This window comes from Typopeltis vanoorti, chromosome 3 (assembly GCF_054136105.1).
Source record: "Typopeltis vanoorti isolate ZY-2024b chromosome 3, IOZ_Tvanoo_1.0, whole genome shotgun sequence".
In the NCBI taxonomy this organism is placed as follows: domain Eukaryota; kingdom Metazoa; phylum Arthropoda; class Arachnida; order Uropygi; family Thelyphonidae; genus Typopeltis; species Typopeltis vanoorti.
In genome coordinates, this window is record NC_143551.1 from 131975678 (window position 1) to 131992267 (window position 16590).

General features: G+C 34.1%; 1 protein-coding gene across 1 annotated transcript in view; it reads left to right on the forward strand.

Moving 5' to 3' along the window:
• Positions 1–16590, forward strand: part of LOC150108572 (WD repeat-containing protein 18) — a 130862-nt gene that overhangs the window by 57472 nt on the left and 56800 nt on the right. Inside the window, exon 7 of the mRNA XM_090416013.1 lies at positions 13943–14007. Coding sequence (XP_090272139.1) covers positions 13943–14007 — 65 coding nt within the window. The remainder of the gene's footprint in view (positions 1–13942; positions 14008–16590) is intronic.

Genomic DNA, 16590 nt, shown 5'->3' on the forward strand with positions numbered 1-16590 from the left:
TAGCTTGATGGAATTTCTTGCTGGCTGAGCATTGCCCAGATAAACAAGGTCTCCCATCTGTTTTTGGCCAGGAATCAGGGTGATTCCTGGCCAAAAGTGCACATAATGTTACCAAAACAAAGAAAAAAACAGCTGAGATTCTTCTACAATAACTATTATATTATATTTAGGCAATGATCAGAGAAAGGAAGAAAGGAGTAACTATTGTAATCAGACGCTAATTTTTTTTTTTTTATTATTTTTTTTTTTTATTAATGTGATTCCCACCCACAAAAGGTTATTAGTAAACCTATAGTACATTTATTCTGTGGGTTGGCTAAGGATTTATTTATTTATTTATTTTTTTTTTTCATTTTTATCTATTATATATATTTTTTTATTTATACATAGTCTAGAGAGACCAAAGCAGGCCTCCAATAATCAGGCAATGGTCTCACACCAGGAGATGAAATTCATCTCTCACCTAAAGACAATCACAAATGTCCATCCCCACAGCGGGATTTGAACCCGCAAACTGTTGATTGTGCTAACCACTCGATCAACCAAGCCAGCAATTATGAGGATTGTTGAATGGCAGGCAATATCAAGGAGAGTGACGTGAGCATACATCAGAATGGAGAGCTGGAAAATGAGACCTAGTTGTGCCTAAGGTCTCACAGAAGGTTCTACTGAGAAAGAAGGAGAAATTTTTTGAATCATTAAAGAATTCAGCTGAAACAAAGAAAAAGGAAAGTTGTCCTTGTTGGAAATATAAACCGGTCTGATAAAATTTGAACAGAACAAAGATAACAATAATGGCGAGTACTAATACTATGTTCCAACATGAAGATGGGCACAAATTCATATGGAGAGAAGACACAAGAAATAACAAAAGTCTCATTGACTCTGTTATAGTTGATAGCAATATCTTCAGGCTGATTTAGGACATAAGAGTATACAGAGGACTTGAACTAGGAATTGATCACTACTTAGTTTTGAGCAGGATAGAATTTAATATTATATCGAAATGAAAAGTGTATAAGAAAGTTTTAAAAATAATTAAAGGTGAACTGTAGACCTAAATATATAAATATTAAAAAAAAAAATGAGAGTTTGAAAATAAATCAATTCATGAGACTCATTGGAAAATTAAAGATAACATTGATCGACTCAGCCAGGGTAATTTGTGATGAAGTGGTCTGCAAGGATAGAAAAATCAAAAAACTCCATGGTTGACTGTGGAAGTTAAAGAGGCAGTCATGAAAAAGAAGAAAGAATATCAAAAATTCCCATCAAGTAAATCACCATGTGATTTACTTGATGATCTGCGAGGATACAATGAAAAATGTATCCTTTGAGCACATGGTGAGAGGATACAGAGAAAAATGTAAGGAAGCAAAGCAGCGTGTAAAAGTAGCTAAACAAAAGTTATTGGAAAAACTGCTAAGAATATAGAAGATAAATATTAGGAAAGTTGTAAAATGTTACGGAAGCTATTGAAAAAGCTTAGAAATGGAGAAAGAGCTATAAAAGGAATCAGAGATGATGAAGCTGACATGAAAACTGAAGATAAAGATATTCTAGGTATCTGGATTAATTACTTCGAAATATTCTGAATGAAACAAGAAGTGACAGAAGAGTGGTAGAAAATAATGAAGAATTTAGTCAGGACTACATATCAATTGAGATAGAAAAAGTCATCCAAAAAAACCTGAAATGTGAAAAGTAACAAGATTAAATAATACTCAATGAGAAATGTCCAGATATGGAAGTATAAGAATTTTACATTGGCTGCACTGCATAATTCAGATGGTGTGGTAACAGGGTTGAATGCCAGATGATTGGAGTACTGTTCTCATAAAAAAGGAAATAAAAATGAATGTGAGAATTAAAGAGGAATTTCTTTAATAGTCTTCCAGAGTATTCCACATATATGTAAGCATACCTGAGAAGAGACTAAGAAAAATCGTGGAAGGGAAAGTTGGAGAAGAAATAGTTGAGTTCAGAGATTAGAGTTTAGGGTTTTCAGAATCGGATTTATTCCTTTAAGAAATCATCATCATCAAATTCCTGACGTATCCTCAAGGGGTGTACAGGATATCATAGTACTTCATGAAATATTTACCTCATTACTAACTTCCTATCTACAATTTTCCTCCTAATCAGTCTGTTAATTGTCAAGACTCCAACATCATTATCAGATCTTATATTTCTATCGTCTAAGGCACTTTGTACCATATCAATCCACCTATATCTTGGTCTTCCTCTGGGTCGTTTTCCTGCCAACCTGGCAGAGAACACTTGTTTTGCTAATCTTTCCTCCCCCATTCTGTTCAAGTGACAATACCACCTGAGATTAGCTCTGCTAACGCTTTCCTGGATACTGACAATGTCAAGTTCTTTCCTAATATCCTCGTTTTTAATATGATGTTACCATTGATGCCATCTGTTCACGCCTCTAATCTTTCTCAGGACGCTCATCTGCAGTCTCTAGTCTTTGGTGAAGTGTTTTACTTCTGACCCAGCTCTCAGATCCATAAGTTAAAACTGGTTTGAACACTGTCTTGTATACAGCTAATTTAGTGTTCTGACTAATTTCTCTTTTATTCCATATGAATTTATTCAGTTGACTTCCTACCATACCAGGTTTGTTGATTCTGTTGTCTATTTCCATATTTAATTTACCATCTTCACTAAAAATCATGCCTAAGTAGCTGAAATGTTTTACTTGTTCCACAGGGAACCTGTGGAACAAGTAAAACATTTCAACTGTGTTTTGAAAATGTCATAACACAGTTGACATTTTCAACGATTCTACCTATTTTCATTGTCTTTGTCTTTTTATCGCTGACCTTCATACCATATCTATTACAACAGTTATTCAATTTAGTCAGGGAATCTTGCAAACTTGTAGCAGATTTATTTAGAAGTATAACATCGTCCACATAAAGCAAAGAGCTGACATTAACATCTCCGATTTTGATATCATGTTTAATACCACTTTCCTTCATAATGTGATCCATATGGATAATGAATAACAGAGTGAATAATGTACATCCTTGTCTCACACCAGATTTAAAATTAAACCATCTTCCTGTACTTCCTTCAATTCTAACTGCTGACTTACAACTCAAATAAAGACTAAATATTGCTTGATATACTGCCCCATTGACACCATATAACTGTAGCATATTGAATAGCTTCTCTCTTAGCACCTTGTCATATGCCTTTTCCAAATCGACAAAACTTAAATACAGATCTTTGTTACTTTGTTATATTCCCATGCTTTCTCAACTATTTATCATAAAGTGAAGATCTGATCCTGACAGCCTGAATCCAGCTTCTTCTTCACCAAGCTTTTCTTCCACAATTCTTCTCAACCGTTTTTCAAGTATACTGGCATAAATCTTGCCCAGAACACTCAGTGGGGAAATACCTCTGTAATTCTCACATTCAGTTTTATTTCCCTTTTTATATATCGGTACTATTAGAGTGCTACTCCAATCATCAGGAATTCATCCCTCTGTCCAGGCCTTTTGAAATATGCGGTGCAGCCACTGTAAGACTTTTATACCACCATACTTCAGCATTTCTGGTCGAATATCATCTACTCCAGCTGCCTTTGATGGCTCTTTCTACTTCAAGTATGGATATGTAATCCTGACTGTATTCCTGTTGAGTGTTTTTTACCACTGTGCTATCACTGCTTGTTTCATTTAGCAATTTTTCGAAGTAGTTACTCCATACTTCAAGGATATCTTTTTCTCCCGTTTTCATGTCACCTTTATGATCTCTAACTCCTTTTACAGCACTCTTTCCTCCATTTCTAAGCTTCTTCAACAACCTCCAGAATATCTTACCACCTTCTTGATATTTATTTTCTATCTTCTTGCCAAAGTCCTTCCATTACTTTTGTTTAGCTGTTTTACATTTGTCTCTGTATTCTCTAAGAGCACAAGCTGACTTATTTGCTAGGAACTTTTGATATGCTTTCTTCTTTTCCTTAACTGCCTCTTTAATTTCCTGTGTCCACCATGGAGTTCTGATTTTTCTATCCTTGCAAACAACCTCCCCACATGCCTCTCTGGCTGAATCAATGAGGGTTTTCTTCAAAGTTTGGTTCTTGTTCTCAAAATCTTTCATTTTTTCTTAAATAATCTTTGTGTATTTTAGTCTACAGTTCACATCTGAGAGCTGCTGAAGACTAAATAGTGATTGCTTCCAATTTCAAATCCCCTGTACACTCTGGTGTCCTGCACCAGGGAGAAACCATCACTATCAACAATAGCATTGTCAATGAGTCTTTTCTTATTCCTTGCCTCTTCTCTCCATGTGAATTTTTGCACATTTTTATGTTGGAACATGGTGTTAGTAATAACCAGTCCATGTCCTGAGCAGAAATCCAACAGGTATTTGCCATTATTATTAGCTTTGCTCTTTTCTTCAAATTTTCCCAAAACATTTTTGTATATCTGACAATCACTTCCTACTCTGCTATTTAGATCCCCAACAAGGACCAACTTTTCCTTTTTCATCGTGTCAGTAGCTTTCTCTAGAGCCTCAAAAAATCCCTCCACTTCTACCATAGTAGAACCTTCTGTGGGACCATAGGCAAATAAGTCTCATTGTCCAGTTCCCCATTCTGATATTTGCCCACATCACTCTACTTGACACTGCCTGCCATTCAAGAAGATGAGCCTCGTATTTTGTGTTGAATACTATGGCTACTCGGGAATGTAAAAAGGATCTGTTTTTGGGTTTTGTAAATCTGAAAAAGGCATATAATAATGTACGTAGAGAAAAGGTATTCAAAAATGCTACAATTGTTTATTATACTGAGCAGCACGTGGTCATATTTGAATTGTAAGTCAGTTAGAATTGAAGGATGTGCAGAAAGATGGTTTGATTTTATATCAGACATGAGACAACAGTGCACATTGTCTCCACTGTTATTTTTTATCTATACAGAGTACATTATGAAGAAAAGTGGCATTAGGTCTGATAGCAAAATTTGGTGTGTTCAACTCAATTCAGGTATTAACTGAAGGATTGTCTAAGTAAATTGATAAAGTTCTGTAATAAATTCATTATGAAAATGAGCCATGAAGAGTCATACTATGAAAATATCAATAACAGTGAAAACATAAGTGGCCTCTTGATGGAAAACCTGTAGAACAAGTTAAGCTTTTCAGCTATTCAGTTATAAATTTTAATGAAAATGCAAACTAAGTATGAAAGTAGACAATAGAATTAGCAAACCTGTTATAGTACAGAGTCAGCTGAATAAATTTATATTATAAGAAAGAGAAATTACCGAACCCTCTGAACTAACTGCATTTGAGACCATGTTCAAACCGATTTTAACTTATGGATCTGAGAACTGAGTTAGAAATAAAATACTAAGTCAAAGACTAGATCACAGGAGAACTTTGAGAAAAATTAAAGGTGTGAATGGATGTTATCAGTTGCAAAACTATATTATGAATGAGGCTATAAGGAAGGAACTTGACTTTGTTACCATACAGGAATGTGTGAGTAGAGCTAATTTAAGGTGGTATGATCAATAGACTGGGAGAGGAAATGTTAGAAAATCAAACGTTTTTTGTCAGGATGACATTAAAACAATGAAGAGGAAGATCAAGCTCTGTTGGTCTGATAGAGTAAGAAGTGCTTTATGTTGAAAGATATGAGATTTTTAAAGAAATGGTTTAGAGGATGGAATGAAATATAAGGTCTGATTATATTGTAGTCCTGATGGATAACTGATTCATATGAAGGAAAATTGTCAATAAAAAAGAGATATGCTGTTTAGGTAATACTATCATAATATCATGTAATCCTTCTTCTTCTCACCCCCCCCCCCCCCCACATACACCTGAGAATACCTATCAGAAATTTGATGTTGAAAGTTTTTTGCTGTGGCTTGTCAACTCGATTAGTACTGCTTTTTTACATAAAACTTTTGTGGTTTTGGGCAGTTGAATGCTAAAGTTGATTAGTACAACATTATTTGCAACGAAGAGACTGCACATGTGGATGTCACATCTTCAAGAGTTCCACATTCATACTGGACAGAATACCTGACTGTGATTGCTTAACTTTCTTCAGAAATAATTCTAACTGACCAACCTAATCAATGATGTAATCACATTTAGTTCTTGCTCAATAGAAACATTTTTTCAAGATATACTTGTCACAGAAATATGCTTCACAATCTGCATGCATATTTATGGTTTTAATTTGAAATTGAAATTTTGGTATTTTTATATGTATGTACCATTTTATTCTCACAGAACAATACATTTAGCCAACTCATTGCAGTGGGAAGGAAAATTTTTCTTGCATTAACTGATAATTGTGGTTAGTTATAATGTATTTGTATTCCTAGTGGAAAATGAGTGGAAGCTATTCTAGAATTTTTTTTTAGTGGTGGTGGGGAGGGGTAACTGAGATTTTGGGCAATATTATGAAAGATGTTGTTATTTTGATGTAAATATTGAGGATTGTCAAATGTTATTCAGCATTGAAAAGTATTATTAGAATAAAGAAATAGGAAAAAGTGAAATGTGGCCTTAAATAACACCGGTTAATGTTCACATTTTACTTTTTGATAAAGTAGTTCACACTCTTCATTGCAAATTTGGAATATAATGTTCATTGTTTTCTTGGAATATAACAACAAACATTGACCACAGTGTTCAGAATTGTTTATTAAAATCTGTAATTGAGCTTTTTTAGATGATTTGATTTAAATCTCATTGCTTCTCAACCATGTGATTTTATGATATTGCATTAGAAAGTTCAAAGTTCCAATCCTTGACAGTGGGGAATGATCAACATAAAAAAATATTTTTGATTTTTGTTTTATGAAGCTTAAATATGAACTATAGAAATGCTTTAATGCCAATGAAAGTCTATTAATAGCTGCTCCTTTGCAATTGGAAATTCCCTATTTTTTTCTGAAGCACCAAATAAGATGTGATTGTGCAACTATATTATTTAATCCTTCATATGTAGTATAAATAGAGAAGCTCTACATTTAAATTTAAATGTACTTTATTATTTTTATGTAATTAATTTGATTATTTTTTTCAATCTGATATAAAAGTCCTCCTCTTCTAACCATTTTTTGATTAAGAATAGGTATGCCAGTAGACACAGTTGCAAAAAAATTAGAGACAGAGAACTTATGCAGATAAATATTTAATAGATGTAAAATTTTTGCCTTAGTATCGAAGGTCTCTTCAGTACAGTTGATAATAGAAAACAATTTAAATACAAGTAACAGATGAATTTTTAAAAGGACTATCACAGTTCAAATAGACAATAAATGGTCAATAAAATTCATTATTGAATAAAATATGTATGAATATATATAAGAAAAATTAGGAATTATTATAGGCAGATAACCAAAAGTCATCAGATGTATTCATTTATGGACAATGTTAAAAGGTCTTCCAATGTTTTTTTTTGTATAGACATTCCATGATGAATTTACTCTTGCATGCAAGTTTGGTTTTCTTTCAGTAGATTGCTTGAATACATGATATCGGACATAAAAGAGATTTATGTCCCTATGATAAACAACAGATTTGCCTGATTGATCAAAATAAGACAGGCGACAAGAGCAGAGAATCTAGTAGACACCCGAAAAGCTGAATGAAAGAAGCTTATCCTTAGATTAAGAAAGGACAATGATGTTGAAAGCCTAACTATCACAACATTTTCCAGTTTTCCTGTTTTTTGATGTTGAAGTTTTTCCACTTGGTTATATACTATAAATTAAAGATGCCAAGAAGTTATATTCTTGGTTTCATCCTTTATCCAAGTGTAAGTAAACAAAGTTTGCATGTAAAGTTACTTCATGACTGGGCTGCTTGTATATAGAAGCTAATGACTTCACATCAATTGCCTTAGAGTCCCATAATGCAATGCACATATCCTTATGGATATGTATAATGCTATGCATTATGGGAAGGGCCACTATCCAGACCACTTTTCATCCCACTAATGAAACCTTTATTGAAGTTTCATCAGTGGGAGCCAGATCCAGAAATGATAGATTGAAGTCATGCAGAAGTCATATTTCCATATACAATTAGTCAAAAGGTATTACACCTTATTACTAAAATACTCTGGATTAGAGGTAGATGTTGAAAGTTTTTCCACTTGGTTTTACTATAAATTAAAGATGTCAAGATGTTAAGTCACTTCATGACTGCGCTACTTATATACAGAAGCTAATGACTTTACATTAGTTGCCTTAGTATCTTCCATAAAGCTACTATATACAAGTAGCCCAGTCATGAAGTGACTTCATGAGCAAACTTTGCTTACACTTGGATAAAGGATGAAACCAAGGATATAACTTCTTGGCACCTTTAATTTACAGTATTCCTTTGACATAACGAACGGGAATATGAGAGATTCCTTTCTGAGAACAAAGAGACAATAAAGGCACTGAAAATGAAGAAAACTAGTTTTAGGCTCCCTGCCTCAGTGTTTCAGGAAGAAATACCATATTCCTCTTCCTTATGTTCCAGGAATATTAGAACATATTGCAAAAGTTCTAGTGCCTCTTAACATCATTGTGTCTTTTCATACTGTCAGGAAAATTTTACTCTTCCCTTCTTCACTAACAAGCCTCCAATCAGCTATCCAGGTATCTTCCAGATTCCTTGCTCTTATGGCTTGCTTCATTTCAGTTAGTCACATAGATCTGCTGCTTCTGTCTGTCATTAAGAACATACACACAAACTCCTACACAAGAATAGATTTATTATGAAACATCATATAAAGAAGGTTGAGACCTTTTTACATTGTTCAAATTTGAACAGATCTGGCCTTCAATTATTCCCTATAGGAAATATTATTGTATCACTTCTCTAATAGTCCTAAGTTTTCTTATATACATTTGTACATTTTTAATTAGGGATTCTTTTAACTGTTTATCTTACTTGAGCTGTGATGGTGCTGTTTAAAATTCTTTTGTTACTTGTATTAAATATATTCTGGCATTCAGTTGTACTGAAGATGCTGTTGATGCCAAGGCAAAAATTTTACATCTGTTAAATGTTTATCGATATGTCCTCTGTCTCTAATTTTTTGTAACCAATCCCTTTTTATTTCCCAAAAAAGTAGGCAGAACTCCTTTACTCCTTAGCTAACTTTCAGAAGTCAGTGGGAAGCCGGTCTCCATCCTCGGCTCTAACCAGTTGAGCTCATGGCTTCCACAGATTTCGAAAGCTTTGGAGAAAGAGGGTAACGATATGCTGTTTAATGCTGTTTGTTTAATGTCTTTATTCTAATTAGCAGTGCGCTTTTGCTTTCTTAACCTCTTACTTATTCTATTGCATATTATGTTTATCCACCTTTTGCATGAAGGAGTAGCCATAGTATTCAACACAAAATACAAGGCAAATCTTCTTGTAATGCAGTCAGTCTCAAATAGAGTGATTTGGGGAAACATGAGAATGGGGAACTGGACAATGAGACTAATTTGTGCCTATGGTCCCACAGAAGGTTCTACTAAGGTAGAAGTGAAGAATTTTTTGAGGCTCTAGAGAAAGCTACTGACACGATGAAAAAGGAAAAGTTGGTCCTTGTTGGGGATCTAAATAGCAGAGTAGGAAGTGATTGTCAGATATACAAAAATGTTTTGGGAAAATTTGAAGAAAAGAGCAAAGCTAATAATAATGGCAAATACCTGTTGGATTTCTGCTCAGGACATGGACTGGTTATTACTAACACCATGTTCCAACATAAAAATGTGCACAAATTCACATGGAGAGAAGAGGCAAGGAATAAGAAAAGTCTCATTGACAATGCTATTGTTGATAGTGATGTTTTCTCCCTGGTGCAGGACACCAGAGTGTACAGAGAATTTGAAATTGGAAGTGATCACTATTTAGTCTTGAGCAGGATAAAATTGAATTTCACATTGAAAAGAATAACATGTAAGAAAGTTTTAAAGCGAATAAAAGCTGAGCAGTTATCAGATGTGAATTGTAGACTAAAATACACAAAGATTATTAAAAAAAAATGAAAGAGTTTGAGAACAGGAATCAAACCTTGGAGATTCAGTGGCAAACCTTGAAGAAAGCCCTGATTGATTCAGCTAGAGAGGCATGTGGTGAAGTTGTCTGCAAGGATAGAAAAATTAGAACTACATGGTGGACACAGGAAGTTAAAGAGGCAGTGAAGGAAAAGAAGAAAGCTTATCAAAAGTTCCTGGCAAATAAGTCAGCTTGTGCTCTTAAAGAATACAGAGAGAAATGTAAGAAAGCAAAACACTGTGTAAAACTAGCTAAACAAAAGTCATGGGAGGTCTTTGGCAAGAACATTGAAAATAAATATCAAGAAGGTGGCAAGATATTCTGGAGGTTGTTGAAGAATCTTAGGAATGGAGGAAAGAGTGCTGTAAAAGGAGTTAGAGATGATAAAGGTTACATGAAAACGGGAGAAAAAGATATCCTTGAAGTATGGAGTAATTACTTCAAAAAATTGCTAAATGAAACAAGCAGTGATGACAGCACTGTGGTAAAAAAACACTGACCAAGCATGCAGTCAGGAATACATATCCATACTTGAAGTAGAAAAAGCCATCAAAGGCTTGAATGTGGAAAGGCAGCAGGAGTAGATGATATTCGACCAGAAATGCTGAAGTATGGTGGTATAAAAGTCTTAAAGTGGCTGCACTGCATAGTTCAGAAAGCCTGGACAGAGGGATGAATTCCTGATGATTGGAATAGAGCTCTAATAGTACCCATATATAAAAAAGGAAATAAAACTGAATGTGAGTATTACTGAGGTATTTCCCTACTGAATGTTCCTTCCTGGCAAGATCTATGCAAGTATACTTGAGAAACGGTTGAGAAGAATTGTGGAAGAAAAGCTTGGTGAAGAAGAAGCTGGATTCAGGCCAAATAGAGGCTGATAGGATCAGATCTTCACTTTACAACAAATAGTTGAGGAAGCATGGAATATAACAAAGATCTGTATTTAAGTTTTGTCGATTTGGAAAAGGCATATGACAAGGTGCCAAGAGAGAAGCTATTCAATACGCTACAGCTATATGGTATCAATGGGGCATTATATCAAGCAATACTTAGTCTTTATTTGAGTTGCAAGTCAGCAGTTAGAATTGAAGGAAGTACAGGAAGATGGTTTAATGTTAAATCTGGTGTGAAACAAGGATGTACATTATCCCCTCTGTTATTCATTATCTATATGGATCACATTATGAAGGAAAGTGGTATTAAACATGATATCAAAATTGGAGATGTTAATGTCAGCTCTTTGCTTTATGCGGATGATGTTATACTTCTAAATAAATCTGCTACAAGTCTGCAAGATTCTCTGACTAAATTGAATAACTGTTGTAATAGATATGGTATGAAGGTCGGCAATAAGAAGACAAAGACAATGAAAATAAGCAGAATCATTGAAACTGTCAACTGTTGTGAATGGAGAACCTGTGGAACAAGTAAAACATTTCAGCTACTTAGGCACGATTTTTAGTGAAGATGGTAAATTAAATATAGAAATAGACAACAGAATCAGCAAAGCTGGTATGGTGGTAAAGTCAATTGAATAAATTCATATGGAATAAGAGAGAAATTAGTCGGAACACTAATTTCCGACTAATTTCACTAAATTAGCTGTATACAAGACAGTGTTCAAACCAGTTTTAACTTATGGAACTGAGAGCTGGGTCAGAAGTAAAACACTTGACCAAAGATTAGAGACCTCAGATATGAGAGTCCTGAGAAATATTAGAGGCGTGAACAGATGGCATCAATGGCAATATCATATTAAAAACGAAGATATTAGGAAATAACTTGACATTGTCAGCACTCAGGAATGCGTTTGCAGAACTAATCTCAGGTGGTATGGTCACTTAAACAGAATGGGTGAAGAAAGATTAGCAAAACAAGTGTTCTCTGCCAGGTTGGCAGCAAAACGACCCAGAGGAAGACTAAGATATATGTGGATTTATTTGGTACAAAGTGCCTTAGACGATCGAAATATAAGATCTGATAATGATGTTGGAGTGTTGACAAGTAACAGACTGATTTGCAGGAAAATTGTAGATAGGAAGGTAGTAATGATGTAATTTTTTTTCATGTAGCTCTATCATATCCTGTACACCCGTTGAGGGTACATGGCAGGAATTCGATGATGACCTTTCGCATTCACCTAGTCATATGCTATGAACACTGGAAAATTTATTTGTTAAGACTGCGCCACCAGTGTTTCTATGTCAGCACAAGACTTAGTAATAAGTCCAGTAGATCTCTCTCTTACTAGCATAAAATTCTTCAATAAAGTTTACGTAAACAGTCATGGTTCTGAAGTACTTAAACTACACTTTTAATGCCTTAGCTGTTTCCTGCTCACAAGTCCGAGTTTATTTAGGAACAGTGCATTGTAAATTAAATGATCAGTCGGCACTCTATTGACATATAACTATAACACATTTATTTACATTAATATCAAAGTACATTAATTAAACGATGGGGAGGTTACTCTCTACCTATCCTTTAAACTCTCAGCATAAAGAAACAAATTATCCCTTTTCAATACTAAAAAAAAAACTGTACAATATAATTACTCAATTACTTCTCTGCTCATTAAATCAAATTATTAAAACTAATTTACTCACAAAGAGGTTAGCAAACTATGCCAAGTTATTTCACATATCTTTTACAGATTATTAACAGTGCCAAATGACTCTCATATGGACACTTCTTATTACTATTAACTTAATTCTTATCAGTCCATCTATAATGTATCTCCTAGATTATAAAAGGAAATGTACAATAAAAGATGGAGCAGACTTACAGAGGCTCTGTGTCACACACTCAATCAAAGGCCTTGCACTAATGTCCCTATGCCTTTTGTTTTATCTCGGATCTTAGGAATCCTTCTGGAGTATCTTGCTTCAGCGGCATCTCGTCGGGGTTTTAGCGGGCTTTTGGACTGCAATCTGCGATGTTCGAATAGCTCAGGCAAAAAGTTTCAGCATACAGGTAATTTCTCCGGCTCTTGAAATTCGCTCTGCGGCTGTTGGCCTCAGTTGACCTCCCTTGACAAAAGAAAAACTTCTGACTGACACTTGGCTTGTGTATTTACATCGGCTCTTCTCTCGTCATTCCGAATCTTTTCCTCTGGTGTGGGCTCGCCGTAACCTCTGGTCCTCTGGATCCTACTCCAGGTATTTCTGCCTTTAACTGCTGCTTGCCTCTGACTGCTAACAATTAAAACTTCTGCTCTCGATGTCCGGCTCAGTCCCTTTTTATTTCATGTTCTCCGGAACCTTGCACGAAGGATTGTAACCCCCGAAGAATTCAGCACGTCTCCTTGATCTTCTGTGAAGACCGACCATTCTTTCTTCTCCTCTGTGCACTCTTTTTTTAATCTTGTCGGGCAGCAGAAACTTGTCTGAAACTTGCCGATCTTTTAGACACTGACTTTGAAGGTGTTTATGCGCAGAGCTCGTAAGCAACTTTCCCATACACTTAAATTGTAAGCAACTTTCTTATGCCCTTACATAGAGCTATAATACAAAGTTCCAGTGGCAAAACATTTCCTTTGTTTTGGACATTCTAGAAATTTTAGTTAAAGCTGTAAGTACATTCAATTCCCATAGGATTATTTACAATAATATCTAGCATAAAATATATAGAGACAAACAAGGTTATTTTTGTAACATTCTCATGGGACTTCACCTCTGTAAAAATCGATATGTAAAGCGCTTTGGTATTTCCAAGCTACATCGAGTTTTACAAGAGTATGGCAGACATCTGCCACCATCTCCTGATCCTAAATTTTAAGGTATGTTGTTGTCTAAAATATCAAGTACCACATGTACCAAGTAGCAAAGTGTTCAGCATACTTAATAAATATATTTATCCTTGTATTTGATATCAGTATACTACTAAAGCCACTTGTTTAATTTCAGCTATCATCAAGAGAAATTCATTTTGATGAATATGAAGCAGAAAACCATATATTTTCAGGTCATAGGTATGTATTATCCTTGATCTTAAAGACATAATCGTGATTGATCACTGGTATGTTAATTGAAAGAAATGTTTCTTAATAACTGGTAATCCTCATACACATGAAAATTGTGACAAAACAAATGCTTTTCCTCAGCAGTGGAAAAAGAAAATATTAAATATCAGCATAGGTTATCGAGTCTGCTTTACATGCTATATTTTTGTGGATAAAATATGTGCTGAATTTATGATTTAGCTCCCAGACTAATAATATTGATGAAAAATATTCAGGTATTCAAAAATCTTTCAGAACTCAAAATATTTATATAGACAATAGATCTCTATATCAACCTTATGCAGGTGTTACATTTCTAGAAATGTAAGTTAGTCTCTAGACTCGAAGGGAATTTTACCTTGAAATATAACAGATGTTAGAGGCTGCTTTTTTTTTTAATATTGCGTGCATTACATCCTCATCATTTTCTGGTATATGCCCTCAAGGAACGTAATAGATATTATGATTGGTCAGCAAAATTTGTATTCATCACTAGGTGCTTATCAAGAATTTTCAAAATTGGTTTCCTTTTATTTTTAGGTATCTGATTTGATCACCTACTAACTTTTTTTGGATTAGAAATAGAAAGTGAACACCTTTTAGTTTTGAACAAAATAAAATTGAATATCATATTGAAAAGAAAAGTTGGTAAGAAAGTTTTAAAAAGAATCAACTCAGGTTGTTTTCAGAAGTAACCTGTAGTAGATTCGAATAAATGATAGTATGAAGATAAGAATTAAGCCCTGGAGACTCATTGGCAAACTGAAGAAACCATTGTTTGATTTAGCCAGGAAGTATATGGTGAAGTTATCTGCAAGGATAGAAGAACGAGGGCTCCATGGTGGACCCTGGAAACTAAAGAGGCTGTCATGGAAAAGAAGAAAACATATCAGAAGCTTCTAGCAAGTAAGTTATCATGTGCCCTATGAGAATACAGAGAAAAACATAAGAAAGCCAAGCAATGTGTAAAAGTAGCCAAACAAAAGTCATGGGAAATTGGCTAAGAATACAGAAGATAAATATCAGAAAGGTTGCAAGATGCTCTGGAGGCTATAGAAAAAAGTTTAGAAATGGAAAAGGAATCAGAGATGATCAAGGTGACATGAAAACAAAATCCTTTGTGTTCTCTCCTCAAAGGTTTTCTGTCATTTTCTTTGTTTTGGTTTTAATATTTCTGTTTTATTTCCCTCCATCACCATTGTCTCCTGATTGTGATGTCATTTGTTTAGAAATTCTGTTCAGTATAGTGAATGTTTTCACTATATCAGTTGACAATATTGAATAGTGATGTGATATAGAAATTTTTGAGATATGCCATTTCACTTCAACTTATGATTTATTTTTCAAAGTTTGGATCTCCAATCATTCTATATGTGTTAAGATTGTACAGCGGAACACTGTTATGTGTTGAGCAACTACAACAAAATATAACCGAAGTAGCTGTTTTGAACGAAGATAATTGATACCAAGAATTCCATTAATACCAACTTATATGCCATTTCACTTCAAAAGATTGCAGTTTGCTTGTCACTCTAAAGTGTAAGGGCAAACTAAAATTATTGGTTTGAGGTTTGATTGCTTTAGTCATGGTGAACTATACTGTATGTGGCAACATCAGGAGTGGAGATGGGAATGAATTTGTGATGACAGCTGTGAGAAAAACTGAAAACATTATTATGCAGAGATGTAGTCATTATAATAATTTCTGCTGTGTACAAAGTCTAAGCTTCTCTGTGCACACTATTCTTGGTAATTACAGGACTTATGTTTTTTTTTTATGTTTTTCATGTCTCACACTATTTCATTGTGATAAGCATTATCAGAATATGTCATCAACCAGAGCGTCCATGATGCAATTTCAAAGTACCAGAGAATCGCCATACTTGCAGTTTAGATTTCTTTTGGCTTTCTTTAAGGAATAAAAGAACAGTTGTCTAGGACATTGATATTAAAACTGTGTTCAGGGATCCCCACAAAAGTATTTTTAATAAAATTCTAATTTTTGCTATTTTTGCCAGTATATAATACAAGTATACAATAAAATATTCCTATTTTATTTATTGTATTTTACAAGACTCGTATTATTTTTAAATAAAATTTATTCAACTGGTAACCCCCCAATAGAATGGAAAAAAGCAATTGTGATTCCTATCTTTAAAAAAGGTAGTAGAGATGAGCCTAAAAACTATAGAGGTATAAGTATACTAAATTCCTGTTATCAAATATATAGCAGAATTTTAAATAGCAAACTAATGAAATATTCCGAAAACTTTATGTTAGAAGTACAGAATGGATTTAGAAAAAGACGATCATGTATAGACCTGGCCTTTTACCTAAAATTATTAATAGAGAAAAGAAGAGAATACAATTTAGAAACACATATTGCATTTATTGACTTTGAAAAAGCATTTGACAAAATTAAAAGAAAATTTTATTTAACATATTAAAAGAAAGACAAATACCGAATAATATCCTGAAAGCTATCATAAGTATATATGAAAATAATCAAATACAAATAAGATTAAATCATTAGCTATCATATATGAGAGAGAT